This window comes from Bubalus kerabau, chromosome 7, assembly GCF_029407905.1.
Source record: "Bubalus kerabau isolate K-KA32 ecotype Philippines breed swamp buffalo chromosome 7, PCC_UOA_SB_1v2, whole genome shotgun sequence".
Taxonomy (NCBI): Eukaryota; Metazoa; Chordata; class Mammalia; order Artiodactyla; family Bovidae; genus Bubalus; species Bubalus kerabau.
The window spans coordinates 95,803,229-95,816,721 of record NC_073630.1 but is presented as its reverse complement, the minus strand read 5'-3'; the positions used below and the strand labels follow the sequence as shown (position 1 = coordinate 95,816,721).

Here is a 13,493-nt window from a genome sequence, read left to right as displayed (position 1 = left end):
CAACATTCAGAGTCTGAATAAAGAGCAATTTGGTAACATTCAGCAAGACAATTTTTAAGTAACATATTCATCAAAAGACTGAAACACAACCTAAATGCTCATCAACAGCAGACCAGTTAAGTCAGTGTGGTACCTCCATACAATGGAAGATGCATGAAGCCATTAAAAGAACTGAGCAGTTCTATACATGTTGACTTGGAAATAGCTCCAAAATATATGGTAAAAGGACAAAATTAAGACACAAAACTGTGCATACAGTATGCTGCTGAACATGGGGGAAAACATACTTCTGTTTATTAATGTAAAGAATATTTCTGGAAGAATTCTTGAGAAACTAGAACCAATCAATGACTGCCTCTGGGGAGAAACATTTATTTTTCAGGTATTTCCTTTTGTAACTTTTGAATTGTATACCATGTACATGTGTTACCTATTAAAAAGCCAAGTATTAAGAACTCATTTTTAAAATAAAATTCACTGTACCTGGAGATAACCAAAAAAGTCAAACAGCTGTTTATTGACCTTTTCAAGATGCAAGTAATTTAATAAGCATTCCTAAAGAGCACAGCATGCTTTACCTTTTAGGATCACTTTGATCTTAAAGAAGATAAGCAAATATTTTCCTAAAGCACATTACATCATGAGCATATCAATAAGAGTCAGAGGACCATTTAATTTTAAAATTGAGCAAACTAAGTTTTGTGTGTGGGTGTAATTTAAACAAAGCCCTTGTGTTGCATTCCTAACCACAAACAAGGAAGCTTCATTGCGTGGGATGGGTAGGCTGATGAAACTGGAACTAGACAAGTGACATAATGTCCTTCTTAGATGATTTTGTCCTAACACACAGAGAGATTTGAATGCAAAGCGTGTTTCGGAGAAATTTACAATAAACTAGTTCATGTCTCTCAAGCAGTGTTCACTCATCTCCTTTCATGTGCCTTCTACCTTGCTGGGACTGTGGTTTTCGTTCAATTTAATTCAGACTTAAATTGAAGAAAGTAGGGGAAACCACGAGGCCATTCAGGTATGACCTAAATCAAATCCCTTATGATTATACAGTGGAAGTGACAAATAGATTCAAAGGATTAGATCTGATAGAGTGCCTGAAGAACTATGGACAGAGATTTGTAACACTGTACAGGAGGCAGTGACCAAAACTATCCCAAAGAAAAAGAAATGCAAGAAGGAAAAGAGGTTGTCTGAGGAGGCCTTACAAATAGCTGAGAAAAGAAGAGAAGTGAAAGGCAAAGGAGAAAGGGAAAGAATTACCCAACTGAATGAAGAATTCCAAAGAACAGCAAGGAGAGATAAGAAAGCCTTCTTAAGTGAACAATGCAAAGAAATAGAAGAAAACAACAGAATGGGAAAGACTAGGGATCGCTTCAAGAAAATAAGAGATACCAAGGGAACATTCCATGCAAAGATGGGTACAATAAAGGACAGAAACAGCAAGGACCTAACAGAAGCAGAAGAGATTAAGAAGAGGTGGCAAGGATACATAGAACAACTCAAAAAAGGGCTTAATGATCCAGATAACAACGATGATGTGGTCATTCCGGAGTGTGAAGTCAAGTGGGCCTTAGGAAGCATTACTAGGAACAAAGCTAGTTGAGATTATGGAATTCCAGCTGAGCTATTCAAATCCTAAAAGATGATGTTGTTAAAGTGCTGCACTCTATATGCCAGCAAATTTGAAAAACTCAGCAGTGGCCACAGGACTGGAAAAGGTCAGTTTTCATTAAAATCCTGAAGAAGGGCAATGCCAAAGAATGCTCAAACTAACACACAGTTTCCCTCTTTTCGTATGCTAGCAAGGTAACGCTCAAAATCCTTCAAGCCAGGCTTCAACAGTATGTGAGCCGAGAACTTCCAGAAGTACAAGCTGGATTTAGAAAAAGCAGAGGAACCAGAGATCAAATTGCCAATATCCACTGGACCATAGAAAAAGAGAATTCCAGAAAAACATCCACTTCTGCTTAATTGACTATGCTAAAGTCTTTGACTGTGGGGATCACAACAAACTGTGGAAAATTCTTCAAGAGATGGGGATACCAGGCCACCTAACCTGCCTCCAGAGAAACCTGTATGCTGGTCAAGAAGCAATTGTCAGAACCAGACATAAAACAATGGACTGGTTCCAAATTGGGAAAGGAGTACATCAAGGCTGTATATTGTCACCCTGCTTCTGCTTATTTAACTTATATGCAGAGTACATCACACAAAATGCCAGCCTGGATGAAGCACAAGCTGGAATCAAGATTGCTGGGAGAAATATCAATAACCTCAGATACACAGATGGCAGAAAGTAAAGAGGAACTAAATAGTCTCTTGATGAAGGTAAAAGAGGAGAGTGAAAAAACTTGCTTGAAACTTAATATTCAAAAAACTAAGATCATGGAATCCAGTCCCATCACTTCATGGCAAATAGATGGGGAAACAATGGATACAGTGGCAGATTTTATTTTCTTGGGCTCCAAAATCACTACAGATGGTGATTGCAGCCATGAAATCAAAAGACGATTGTTCCTTGGGAGAAAAGTTATGACAAACCTAGACAGTGTATTCAAAAGCAGAGACATCACTTTGCTGACAAAGGTCTGTCTTGTCAAAGCTATGGTTTTTCCAATAGTCATGTATGGATGCAAGAGCTAGATCATAAAGAAGGCTGAGCGCCAAAGAATGATGCTTTCAAACTGTGGTGCTGGAGAAGACTCTTGAGGGTCCCTTGGACTGCAAGGAGACTAAACCAGTAAATCCTAAAGGAAATGAATCCTGAATATTCATTGCAAGGACTGATGCTGAAGCTCCAATACTTTGGCCACCTGATGTGAAGAGCCGACTCACTGGGAAAAAACCCTGATGCTGGGAGAGATTGAGGACAGGCAAAGAGGGCGACAGAAGGTAAGATGGTTGGATGGCATCGCCAACTCAATGGACATGAATTTGAGCAAACTCTGGGAGACAGTGAAGGACCAGGGAAGCCTGGAGTGCTGCAGACCCCTCTTTGGGGTCGCAAAGAGTTGGACACGACTGAGCGACTGAACAGCACCACCACCTTAATGTAGTACAACTGGACCTCAGGGAGGTCACATATGGCCTCAAGGAGTTTATAATCCTACTGGGTAGCCTTGAATGGGAGAAAAAATATTAAACAGCATCAGAGTATTACTCATTCACTCAAAAAATACTTCAGTGCCAACTGAGTGCCAAGTATCATTCTGGGCCTTGACATATTTTCTCACGTAACCTTTATACTCTATGATGTAGGACACTTATGAAGTCTTACTCTTCCTCCCAGCCCTCTCCACCCATTTCTCTTCTCCCTCCATCTAATCTCTGTGGTTAATTCCTTATCTATCTTTTCTAGTGATTTGTTATGCAAATACAAACAAATAGAAACAGATCTCTTTCGCTCCCTTCACAATAGGAAAGTTATGTGGTGCTCTGCTGCTGCGTTTTAGTTGCTCAGTCATGCCGACTCTTTGCGACCTTATAGACTGTAGCCCACCAGACGCCTCTGCCAGGCAAGAATACTGGGGTGGGCTGCCATTTCCTATGCCAGTGGACCTTTCTGCCCCAGTGGACCTTTCCGCCCCAGGGATCGAACCTGTGTCTCCTGCAGCGCCTGCATTGGCAGGCGGATTCTTTACCACTGAGCCACTGAAATTTGGTAGTTATTGCTAAATTGCTCCTTTTATGCTTTAAAGGGGAGACAAATAACATGAATAATTAAATGTCACTGTGCAAGTGATTCTTAGAGGAGATCATATCTTCTTTAGTATAGAAGAATAGATTATTTGTATTTGAACAAAAATGCCTTTTCAGGCATTTCCAGTTTATGGGAAAATGATGTACCTCAAACACGAAACCCATCATCTTCCAAAATGTTAAAAAAAAAAAAAAAAAAAAAGGGTGGTAATTGTTCTTTGGCAAAGGCACTGCTTTTGAGATATCCTTTAGCCCTTTTCAGCATCCCTCACCTCTAGTTTCTGTGACTACTGGGCTCTTCAAAGCTATACTTCAGATTTTTTGGATTCAAAGAAAAATCTAACAAGCAAACATTTCCAAGGCTTTCATAATTGCCTAACCTCTGTGTCTTTAAAAAGTGGCTCAGTGGGTAGAAAGGTATGCGTTAGGTAATATAACCCCATAGCAACACACAGTCCTTTCTGGAAAGAGAAGTTCTTTTTAAATGTCACATCCTGATAATATGCCCTGGGGACTTTTGGCTTTGGCAACTGAATCACAAGTAAGAGTGAAGTCTAACATCTAAAATTTGCATAAAAAGTAAAAGCAGAATCTTTTCTTGTAAGAAGCTTTACCCCATTCTTCCACACCTGTTCCAACATCCTCTCACCCTTCATTTTGAAACATTTTTAAGCTTAAATGTTATTGATGACCACACAAAACTATTACCATAAAAAAGAGGGACTGGCCACGGGGGTGGGTCGGTGTTTTTCACTTAGTCACCAGTGGGTGATAATGCTGACATGTCTTTTCTCACTATGTCCTCTTTCTTTCGTCCTCCCCTCGACTCTGACATCTACAGAGAAATCAGAAGTCAACTCTCCTTCCCACACTTCACAGTCTGCCTATAAGCGATGGCAGAGGTTGGCACTAACAGGATCTTTGTTCTGTAACAGCATTCATCTTTGTTTTTCTTTGCCTTTCAAATACAACTACAGTATAATAGCATAGAATAAATAGATAAGCATAAGCTCTAATTAACAACAATTTCTTCTTCTCAACTCTCAACTTGGAACTAGACTTTTTTTTGTTGGAGGAAGGAAGAAGGAACTGGTTTTTACTGATTTCTTCAGATAGCAGACACTACACGTTAAATTTTTTCTTCCCTACTACTTCTTTGTGCCATAGAATATGTTTAAAGGGTACCCTTTACATCAAATACCAAGCAAGCTATTTCAAAAGCAAGTTAATTCATTTTTATACAGTGCTAAAGTATGAATTAAATTTCATTTGGCAAAACAAGAAAGAGTGTTTTTGGTGTGTGTCAGGTAGAAGCCTTATCTTTTGGTAGTGATTTTTTTCTAAACACCATTCAATTAAAAAAATAAAAGAAAGAAATGCTCCGCAAATCTCCAGCACTGAAGACATGATTCTCTTCTGGAGCAAGTGTTATGCATTGTATTAGGTTTTTTCCTTCTCTATACCAGTTTCTCTTTATTTAGAGGAAGAAGACACAAATGAGGAATTAAAGGCAACAATAAAAGAAACGAAAGAATAGAAAGCATTAATTTTAGATAAGAACCTTAATCAATGGTCAAAAGAAAGATCTATATTTTAAAATCATTCCAGGAAAGAATGTTCATTAAATTTTTCAGATATTATTGAAACTAGAATGAAGAGAATAATGAAAGTTTTAAGGCGAAGAGGCTGAAAACTTTATGAACACTTGCTCCAGCCCTTCAGTTCCTACTTGCTAACATTTCCACGATAAATTTTACAACAAGGAGGAATTTAATTGCTACCACCATTCACAACATAACCTGACACTCTGGGGAGAAAATAATAAAACTTGGAAGAATGCTCTCTCTTATTCACCTTTAAGTGAAAGAATGCCAAATAAAACTTGAAAAACCAGCCCTGGATCCTTCTCTCTCTATACGTGCTTTATAATCTAAGCAGTTCATTTTCCTTTTTACCTTTTACATGGTACAATAATAAAAATAAATAAATATTCAAGTCACATTGAGATCCAGGACAAGACCACAGCCGGTGCAGCCACCTGTTCTTTGCCATATCATATTTTCTTTCAAGTAGAAGCATCCCTGAGGCAAAGCACTGGCACAGCTCTGAATAAAATTTTCACATCAAAGATTGTATAAGGATACAAGCTGAATTTGAATTATTGTGAATAAAGGAAAAGATAGTCAAATATTTACGCCTTCCATTGTGATGGATGTCAATAAGGGCCACTCAGCAACCTCAATAAACACTCCTTTCATGCAAACTCAAAGTTAAAGGAGAAGACTACGCCTTTCCTTTAAAACTGAGACTACAGTTGCAGGTTCCTTTTCTTTATACAAAGTTGGCAAAGAGAATAGAGAACTTGGTTACAAGTACATAGATAAGTAGCCATTCCTTGTGAGAAACAGAAATTATTACTCTGAAATTCCCTGGGGAAATGGGGAAGCAAAACCACGAAGTTACACAACACAAAGCAATTGCTAACTTGAAAAAGATAAAAATCACTCTAAACACATATATCATAAGAAATACAGTGACTGTACATGTTGGAGAGAGAATGACTGAAAATTCCCACACAGGACTATTGATAGTACATGGAATAATCAGAGGTGCTCAAATAATGAGAACTTACATGACAATTTAGAGAAATGGGCTTAAACTTAATACAATATAGCACAACATCAATAGACACCTGTGAAAGGCTTGTCAGCTGAGAATCCTGCAATGCAAGATTCTAAATCTCACTCTAACATAACTGTGGGCTTACCTTGTGGCAAAGAAAAACATCCTAGATAACAATCCTCTGGCCGCCTGCACGTCATACTCAGGAGTGGGATAAAAAGCCATTGCGCTCTGCTACTGCTCTTTCTGCTTCTTCTGGGGCTGCCACGGCTCCTCAATGATGCCAGCATCTTCCATCAGACAGCTTGAACCACCCAGAACTCACTAAGCTTCATGTAAGTGGGAGGGACTCATTTCCAGCCACCTCTGTAAACTGCCAATTAAAACTCAATTCCTGCTCTCTAAGAGGGAAGAAGAGAAACTGACCCTTAGTAACTTCTGAGAAGAACCAGCATCTTAGACAGCAGCACGCAGCTCAGGAATGCCAGAATTCTATTCTGTGGGCAGGAGGAGGAGAGAAGGAAGGAAAACCATCTGCTGATAAAATGCATCACACTGTACTCAGGAAGTTTCCTTTTTAATTGATCTTCTCTGAACCCGAGCCCTCCTCCACATCCAAAAATGCCACTGTCTGCAAAAATGCGTGTTAATGGCATTAAGCTTCCCACAGTTTGGGAGACTAGTGAAGGAGGTCCTATACCAAACATCCACTGAGGTTTCCTTAGACACGCTGATGGGGACAGAACTCACTGCCAATGGAAGTGTAAAGTACCTGCTGAGCTAAACTTGCTGCCCAAATGAGAAGGAATACAGAGTCAAAGCCTGAGTTTCTATGGCCATTCATCTCAACAGAGCACATATCACCATGTATGGTAAGTGAAGTGAACTCGCTCAGTCGTGTCCGACTCTTTGCGACCCCGTGGACTGTAGCCCGCCAGGCTCCTCTGTCCATGGGATTCTCCAGGCAAGAATACTGGAGTGGGTTGCCATTTCCTTCTCCAGGGGATCTTCCCAACCCAGGAATCGAACCTGGGTCTCCCGCATGGCAGGCAGGTGCTTTATCCTCTGAGCCACCAGGGAACTTTCACTGGTAAGCACTTACTAATTAGATGAGACGGTCATTACAATGATGATGGTGACTGGTGGTGGAAGGTGAGGAGGGGACGAGACATTTATGGAGAAAGCACTGGCTTGGAAAATCTTGGGTTTTAAGCTGGAACATTTTGTCTCTTGAACTAACTCACTGGACTACTCTAGCCTGAGGCTTGACAGAATTTAGGTAGAAGTTCTGCCAAGATAAGTTAGATCATAGGATTCCTACTGACAGGTTGGACAAGAGAATTCGGGATCCAACCAGGAAAAGAATAGGACAGAATCTGTGAGAATATTAACCCCTGGACCACTAAGAGCTTCACTTTCTCTCTAACTTGATGATTTAGCGGGTCCCTATATATACCTGGAAGGAGGGAGTTTTTGTTATTTCTCTTATAAATAAGCAAGAAAATCCTTTCTATTTCTCCATGAAAAAGGAGCTATATATATCCATGACCCCCTCGACCTGGAATTGGCTCATGACATGATCCCAGCCCTCTTCAATTTCCAAATTGGTGTAGGCTTCCACAGCCTGTCAAGAATTAGACTTGCTCACTGCCCACTACTAACCTTCCACCTCAAAACCTGTAGACTCCTAAGATGATCAGCACATCATTTCTGCTCTCTCTAAAGACATCAGTGTTTCACCCCTTCCCCTGTTTCAAAACAGGACTTAGCAAAGAGATCAAACCAATCAATCCTAAAAGGAATCAACCCTGAATATTCATTGCAAGGACTAACTAATGCTGAAGCTGAAGCTCCAATACTCGAGCCACTTGATGTGAAGAGCCAACTCACTGGAAAAGACCCTGATGTTGGCAAAGATTGAGGGCAGAAAGAGAAGTGGGTGGCAGAGGGTGAGATGGTTAGGTAGCATCACTGACTCAATGGACATGAACTTGAGCAAACTCTGGGAGAGAGTGAAGGACAGGGAAGCCCAGCGTGCTGCAGTCCCTGGGGTCACAAAGAGTCAGACATGACGGAGCGACTGAACAACAACAGACCATAGCCAACTTGAAAGAACTCTTAATGGCCAAAGCTGGAACAAGTTGAGCAATAAAATAAATAACCCACAGAGTAAAATAATATGAAGGAGTTCTTACTCATACAGATAGTCGAATAAATAAATAAATGGAGGAAAAGAGAGCTCTTCCTTACAGAAGACATCTAATTAATAAAGGTAGAAGGAATGAAGGAAACAGACTCATCTTTAGAACATTACAATAATAACTGTCACAGGCAATATCCATTGACAGATGCTAAAAATCAGTGGGAGATAGTTTGAGGAGAAACCATCTTTGCAGAGCCTCAAAACTACCTCCCTGCTACTGAAGATATGTGTCAACTGCAAGGAGATCAACAATGACTTTACAGTGAGGAGACCTCACCTTTAACCAGGAAACCAAGGTTAACATCACCAGTAATAACACATATTGATACCACGTAACACTGGAAATGACCCACTAAAAAGGACACATCATTTCTGTGGTATTCTTGCCGAAAATGCTTAACCTCTATCCAACCATGAGACAACACCAGACAAACCGAAATAGAAAACATTTGACAAAACAACGGGTCCATACTCTTCACAAAGTGTCAAGGTCATAAAAGATGAGGAAAGACTGAGGAAGTATTGTGGATTTGAGAAGACTAAAGGAACATGACAATTAAAGACAATGTGGGATCCTAGATGGAAAAAGGACACTGGGAGGACGGGTAGGGGAGGTGATATCTGACTAAAGTCCATCAAGGGTTACAGTCTGTAGTTACAAGTACTACACCAACACTAAGTCCTTAGTTTTGGTATTTACACTGTGGTTTTAAAAGATATTAACATTACAGAAAGCTGGGTGATGGGTGGATAGAAAACCTCTGTACTATTTTCACAGCTTTTCTGTGAGTCTAAAATTATTTCAAAATAAAAAGTAAAAAGCAAAAAAGGCAGGATTTGAGATCTGAATAAACTGGATGAGAGCCAGACCAATTTCCAAGTTCAGTCCTACATCAGTAAAACGTGGGTTGCAGAGATCTAAGAGCATAGGAAAGAATATGGGTGGACTACTGTAGGGGCTTATGATATACCTGTGGAGATAAGATACATACACATGTGAAATCCTTAGAGGACAAGTAGAGTAAAAATTCTGGCCAAAAGGACATGAGCAGGCATGACCTTTTCAAAAGGAAAAAGTCTATCTGCTCCCTTCCAGTCTCCCTTCATACAGACCCACCATCATGAGCCAGTTTTGACCATGAAGATGAGGGCAGCCCCAGCTTATTTCAAAGATAATCTCTTCATGGTTATAAGCACAGTCTCTGCATGGTTAGGACACCACCTAGATATACATTTAGGTTTGTCTGTTTTATCCAGCTGTTAAGGGTTGTTTTATGAAACACTTCAATTGTTTCAAACTCAAACCCAGGTCTGTGTGATCTCACTGTTCACGTTCTCAGCCCCTATTTAGTCTCAGTTCTACCTGCCTTCATCTACCTGTTGAAAGGCCCCACAATTACCTGTGAGTGTCCGGTGGCAGAAACTTAGAGGAGTCACACTCTTTAATCTCTTCTCCCACCCTCACCTGTTCTTGATATGTCTCCTAAATTCATCTCAAATCTGTCTCATCACCTCTTGCTAAGTTCAAGTCTTGATCATTGTCTGCTCAGGCCAGTAACTTCCTAACTACGACTTTCTGGCCTGAAATCCTTCAGCACTGATGCTACATTAACCTACACATCTCATGAAGTCTCGTGAAATAAAAGGCTCTGATCCTCTACATTCTGAAGATCCTAGGAGGCTGAAGGGAATAGAGATAACCCTGGGGCTTCTGTTTCTTTGGGCTGTCCCTGGGCTAACCTTACACCAGCGGCTTCTCTCATAGACGGAGGCCTCTGCACATCTCGGCCTGTCCTCATTTGGTATGTTCAAACTGCTTTTGAATCTTTTTTTCAAACGAAACCTTACAAAGAATCCTCATATAGACATCAGATACAAATATTGTTTGATTATATAAAATATATTTTATGTATAGTTGCATATTCATAAAATGGGTCACTGAATAAGCCTAAATTTATGTTTATTTATAATCCAAGCTCACACATCTACATGAAAGAACCACCCCCAAACTGAAATCAGGATAACTGACAGCAATGATAACTGATCTACTGAGTGCTTATGAGGGGCTGGGTTTTATGTGCGTCAGCACTTTCAATCCTCTCAGCAACTGAATGGAGAAGATTAGTAATTAAACACATTTTACATATTGGAAACAGAACTTAAATAACCTGCCTGCAGTTATATATATAGATATATTTTTTTATTGCTTATGGTTGCTTTACAATGTTGTGTTAGTTTCTGCTGTACAGCAAAGTGAATCAGCTATACACATACGTATATCCCCCCTTTTTTGGATTTCCTTCCCATTTAGGTCACCAGAGAGGACTGAGTATAGTTCCTCATGTAGGTTCTCAATAGTTATCTATTTTATACGTGCGTGCACACGTGCAAAGTCACTTCAGTTGTGTCTGATTCTCTGTGACCGTATGGACTGTAGCCTACCACGCTCCTCTGTCAATGGGGATTCTCCAGGCAAGAATACTGGAGTGGGTTGCCATGCCCTCCTCCAGGGGATCTTCCCGACCCAGGGATTGAACCCATGTCTCTTATGTCTCCTTCGCTGACAGGCAGGTTCTTTACCCCTGGGAACCACCTGGGAAGCCCAATCTCCCAATCCATCCCACCCCATCCTCTTTGCTCCTGCATTATATATTAAATGGCAGAATTAAGACGTGAATTCCAGGTAGACTGATTCCATGGACCCCATCTTACTATACTATACTGCCTTTCATGCTGGCACACACACTTACATGACAGTGATGAAAAGGATAAGAATGAGAACATCCTCAATAAACCAGCACCTAATATTTACTTCACCCGACAATGAGCAGGCTCTGTGCTAAGTGCTTTGAATATCTCATCTCCTTGAATCCCCACAACTGTCCTATGAAGTAGGCTGTTATGCTAACTGCTGAGTGGAGTGGCTGTGAGCTCAAACTGTCTGAATTTGAACACACCACCTCCTAACTAGATGCCTGTACACTAGTGCAAACCTCACAGCACTGGGGTGAGAATCTGATGAGGTACGCAAAGCCCAAGCACACAGGAAGCACAGATAAGTACTTACACATTTTCATTAGGCCAACTTTGTAATCTCAGGACATTTCTCAATTAGAGAAATTTTCAATGAGTATCAGCTCAAAGACGAATTCATCTTGTTGTACAATGTAACACATGAGTCATTTCCAAAGTGTAGGACCTTGGTACATCTCCTTGAGTGTTTTTAATTACAGTTTTAAAAACAGCTGTGAATTTTTTTTTTTTTTTTTTTAAAGATATTTGTATCAAATGATTTGAGGGACCCCTCAGATTACCTGCCAGGAACCTGATGCTTCTTCAGAACCTAGTTTGGAAACTGTCATCAGGATGGTTATCCTTCTGAATTCCGAGCTTCTGCCTGACCTCCTCACCTCTCTCTCTCATCTGTATTTGTGACCAGCCTCAGCCTCATTCCCTCTTCCCGTAGCCAAGTCCCTCTTCAAGACCACTCAACAAGGTCCTCCGTGCCTCTTACCTGTGCTTCAGCCGAGGTTTAACCCCTCCTGACCACGCTACTTTTCTGTGCTGGGGGTCAGAGGTGAGGTGCTCTGGGCCGAATGAGTTAGAGGTGCCAGTGTCTGCAGGGCCCGGGTCTGCACGCGCATCTCTGGAGAAAAGAGGAAAACAAGAAGTTGAGTGTGGTGGTGTTCATGGGCAGGGTGGATAAACGAATCCAACATGGACAAGGTATGAGAATTCACTGTGGAGCTGGCGCAGAGCAGCGCAGCTGAGTGCAGAGGTCTAAGCCTGCACCCACCCAGGCACTCTGCACTGGTGGGGGTTGTCACCCTCTCCTATCTGTGTTTCTACAATAAGCAATAAGGTGTACTTCCCAATCTCAGAATTCTAGATTTTTCCAACCAAGCAGGGAGAAAGACTCATTGACCATTATGAAGAAGAACCCACCTGTAATTCAGGATCTGTTAGTGAATAAGTGAAAAACTTGAACTCACTGAAGGAGGTGGTTTCCTGAGACAAGTTTCTGCTGCCTCCTGACCTAGGGTAGCTGGAAGGAGAGCAACTCCCAGAGCACCAGCCCTGGCTCCGTTTGCACAAGCCAACGCTTGAGTCCAAGCTATTTCAGATTGTTTAGATTCCACTGCGCTGGAGGCAAGCCTTTTGTGTGTCCATTTAAATCCACCCTCCCCCCCCAGTCCCTAACACCATTTCCCTAACACTTTTCCTCCACACACCCAGGGAGCCGGAGAAAAATGTTAAGCCCCAAGTGGCCAGTGTGTTCCCCATGGGAACAGATGCACTTCTCCTGTGGAGAGTCTTGGGTTCTTAATTTCCAAACACCGTGTCTGCACCTTCAAGGTCTGCTCTTGATCAGTGAGTCTGTCCCTGCATCAGACTCTTGAGGCAGGTTCGCCACACTGGGTACCAGTGATATGCTTTCATGTCTCTTTGAGAGCTAACCAGTAGCCCCCGCACTACATCCTATAAGCAGGAATCTGAAGAAGGCGCAAATGCCTGCGGTTTCTCTTCTGCACAGGCCTTGGGTGAGAAGTGGTGGGATTAGGCATGGTATTGATTTCTTTGTATTTCAGGACAGGGAGGGGGATGGTCAGGCAGTCAGCAGGGAGTCTCCACTTCTAAACTTTTGTCTAGTTTTATCTAAGTGTAATCGCCTTCTTTGTTACCTTACTTTTCTCAACGATTTGAGGATGCTTGACTTGGAATATATTCAGTATTCCCCTATACCGGAAGTCTGAAAGCCTGGTTGGGGTTCTGTCGCTTGTGAGCCGAATGACATTGGGCAAGTAAATGGTGAGCCCCAGGCTCCTCATAGGGAACCTAAGAATATGGCAGAACCCACAGTGTAGGAACCTGGCCTTGGAGTCTGAGTCAAGTCCTGGCCCCAGCCACTGAGCAAACTCTATGACCTTGTCCTCTCTGTGCCTCTATTCTTGGATCT

General features: G+C 41.5%; 1 protein-coding gene and 1 non-coding gene across 14 annotated transcripts in view; both read right to left on the bottom strand.

Moving 5' to 3' along the window:
* The window catches only part of SHROOM3 (shroom family member 3), a 342,494-nt gene that overhangs the window by 45,755 nt on the left and 283,246 nt on the right, over positions 1-13,493 (bottom strand). For all 13 annotated transcript variants that reach the window (XR_008717216.1, XM_055588843.1, XM_055588842.1 and 10 more), the window contains one exon: positions 12,051-12,182. Coding sequence is in view for 7 of the 13 variants with exons in the window: in XM_055588843.1 (XP_055444818.1) it covers positions 12,051-12,182 (132 nt within the window). In the remaining 6 variants the exon portion in view is untranslated. The remainder of the gene's footprint in view (positions 1-12,050; positions 12,183-13,493) is intronic.
* On the bottom strand, positions 7,342-7,413 carry TRNAG-GCC (transfer RNA glycine (anticodon GCC)). Its single transcript has one exon. It is a non-coding gene; the product is annotated as a tRNA-Gly (tRNA).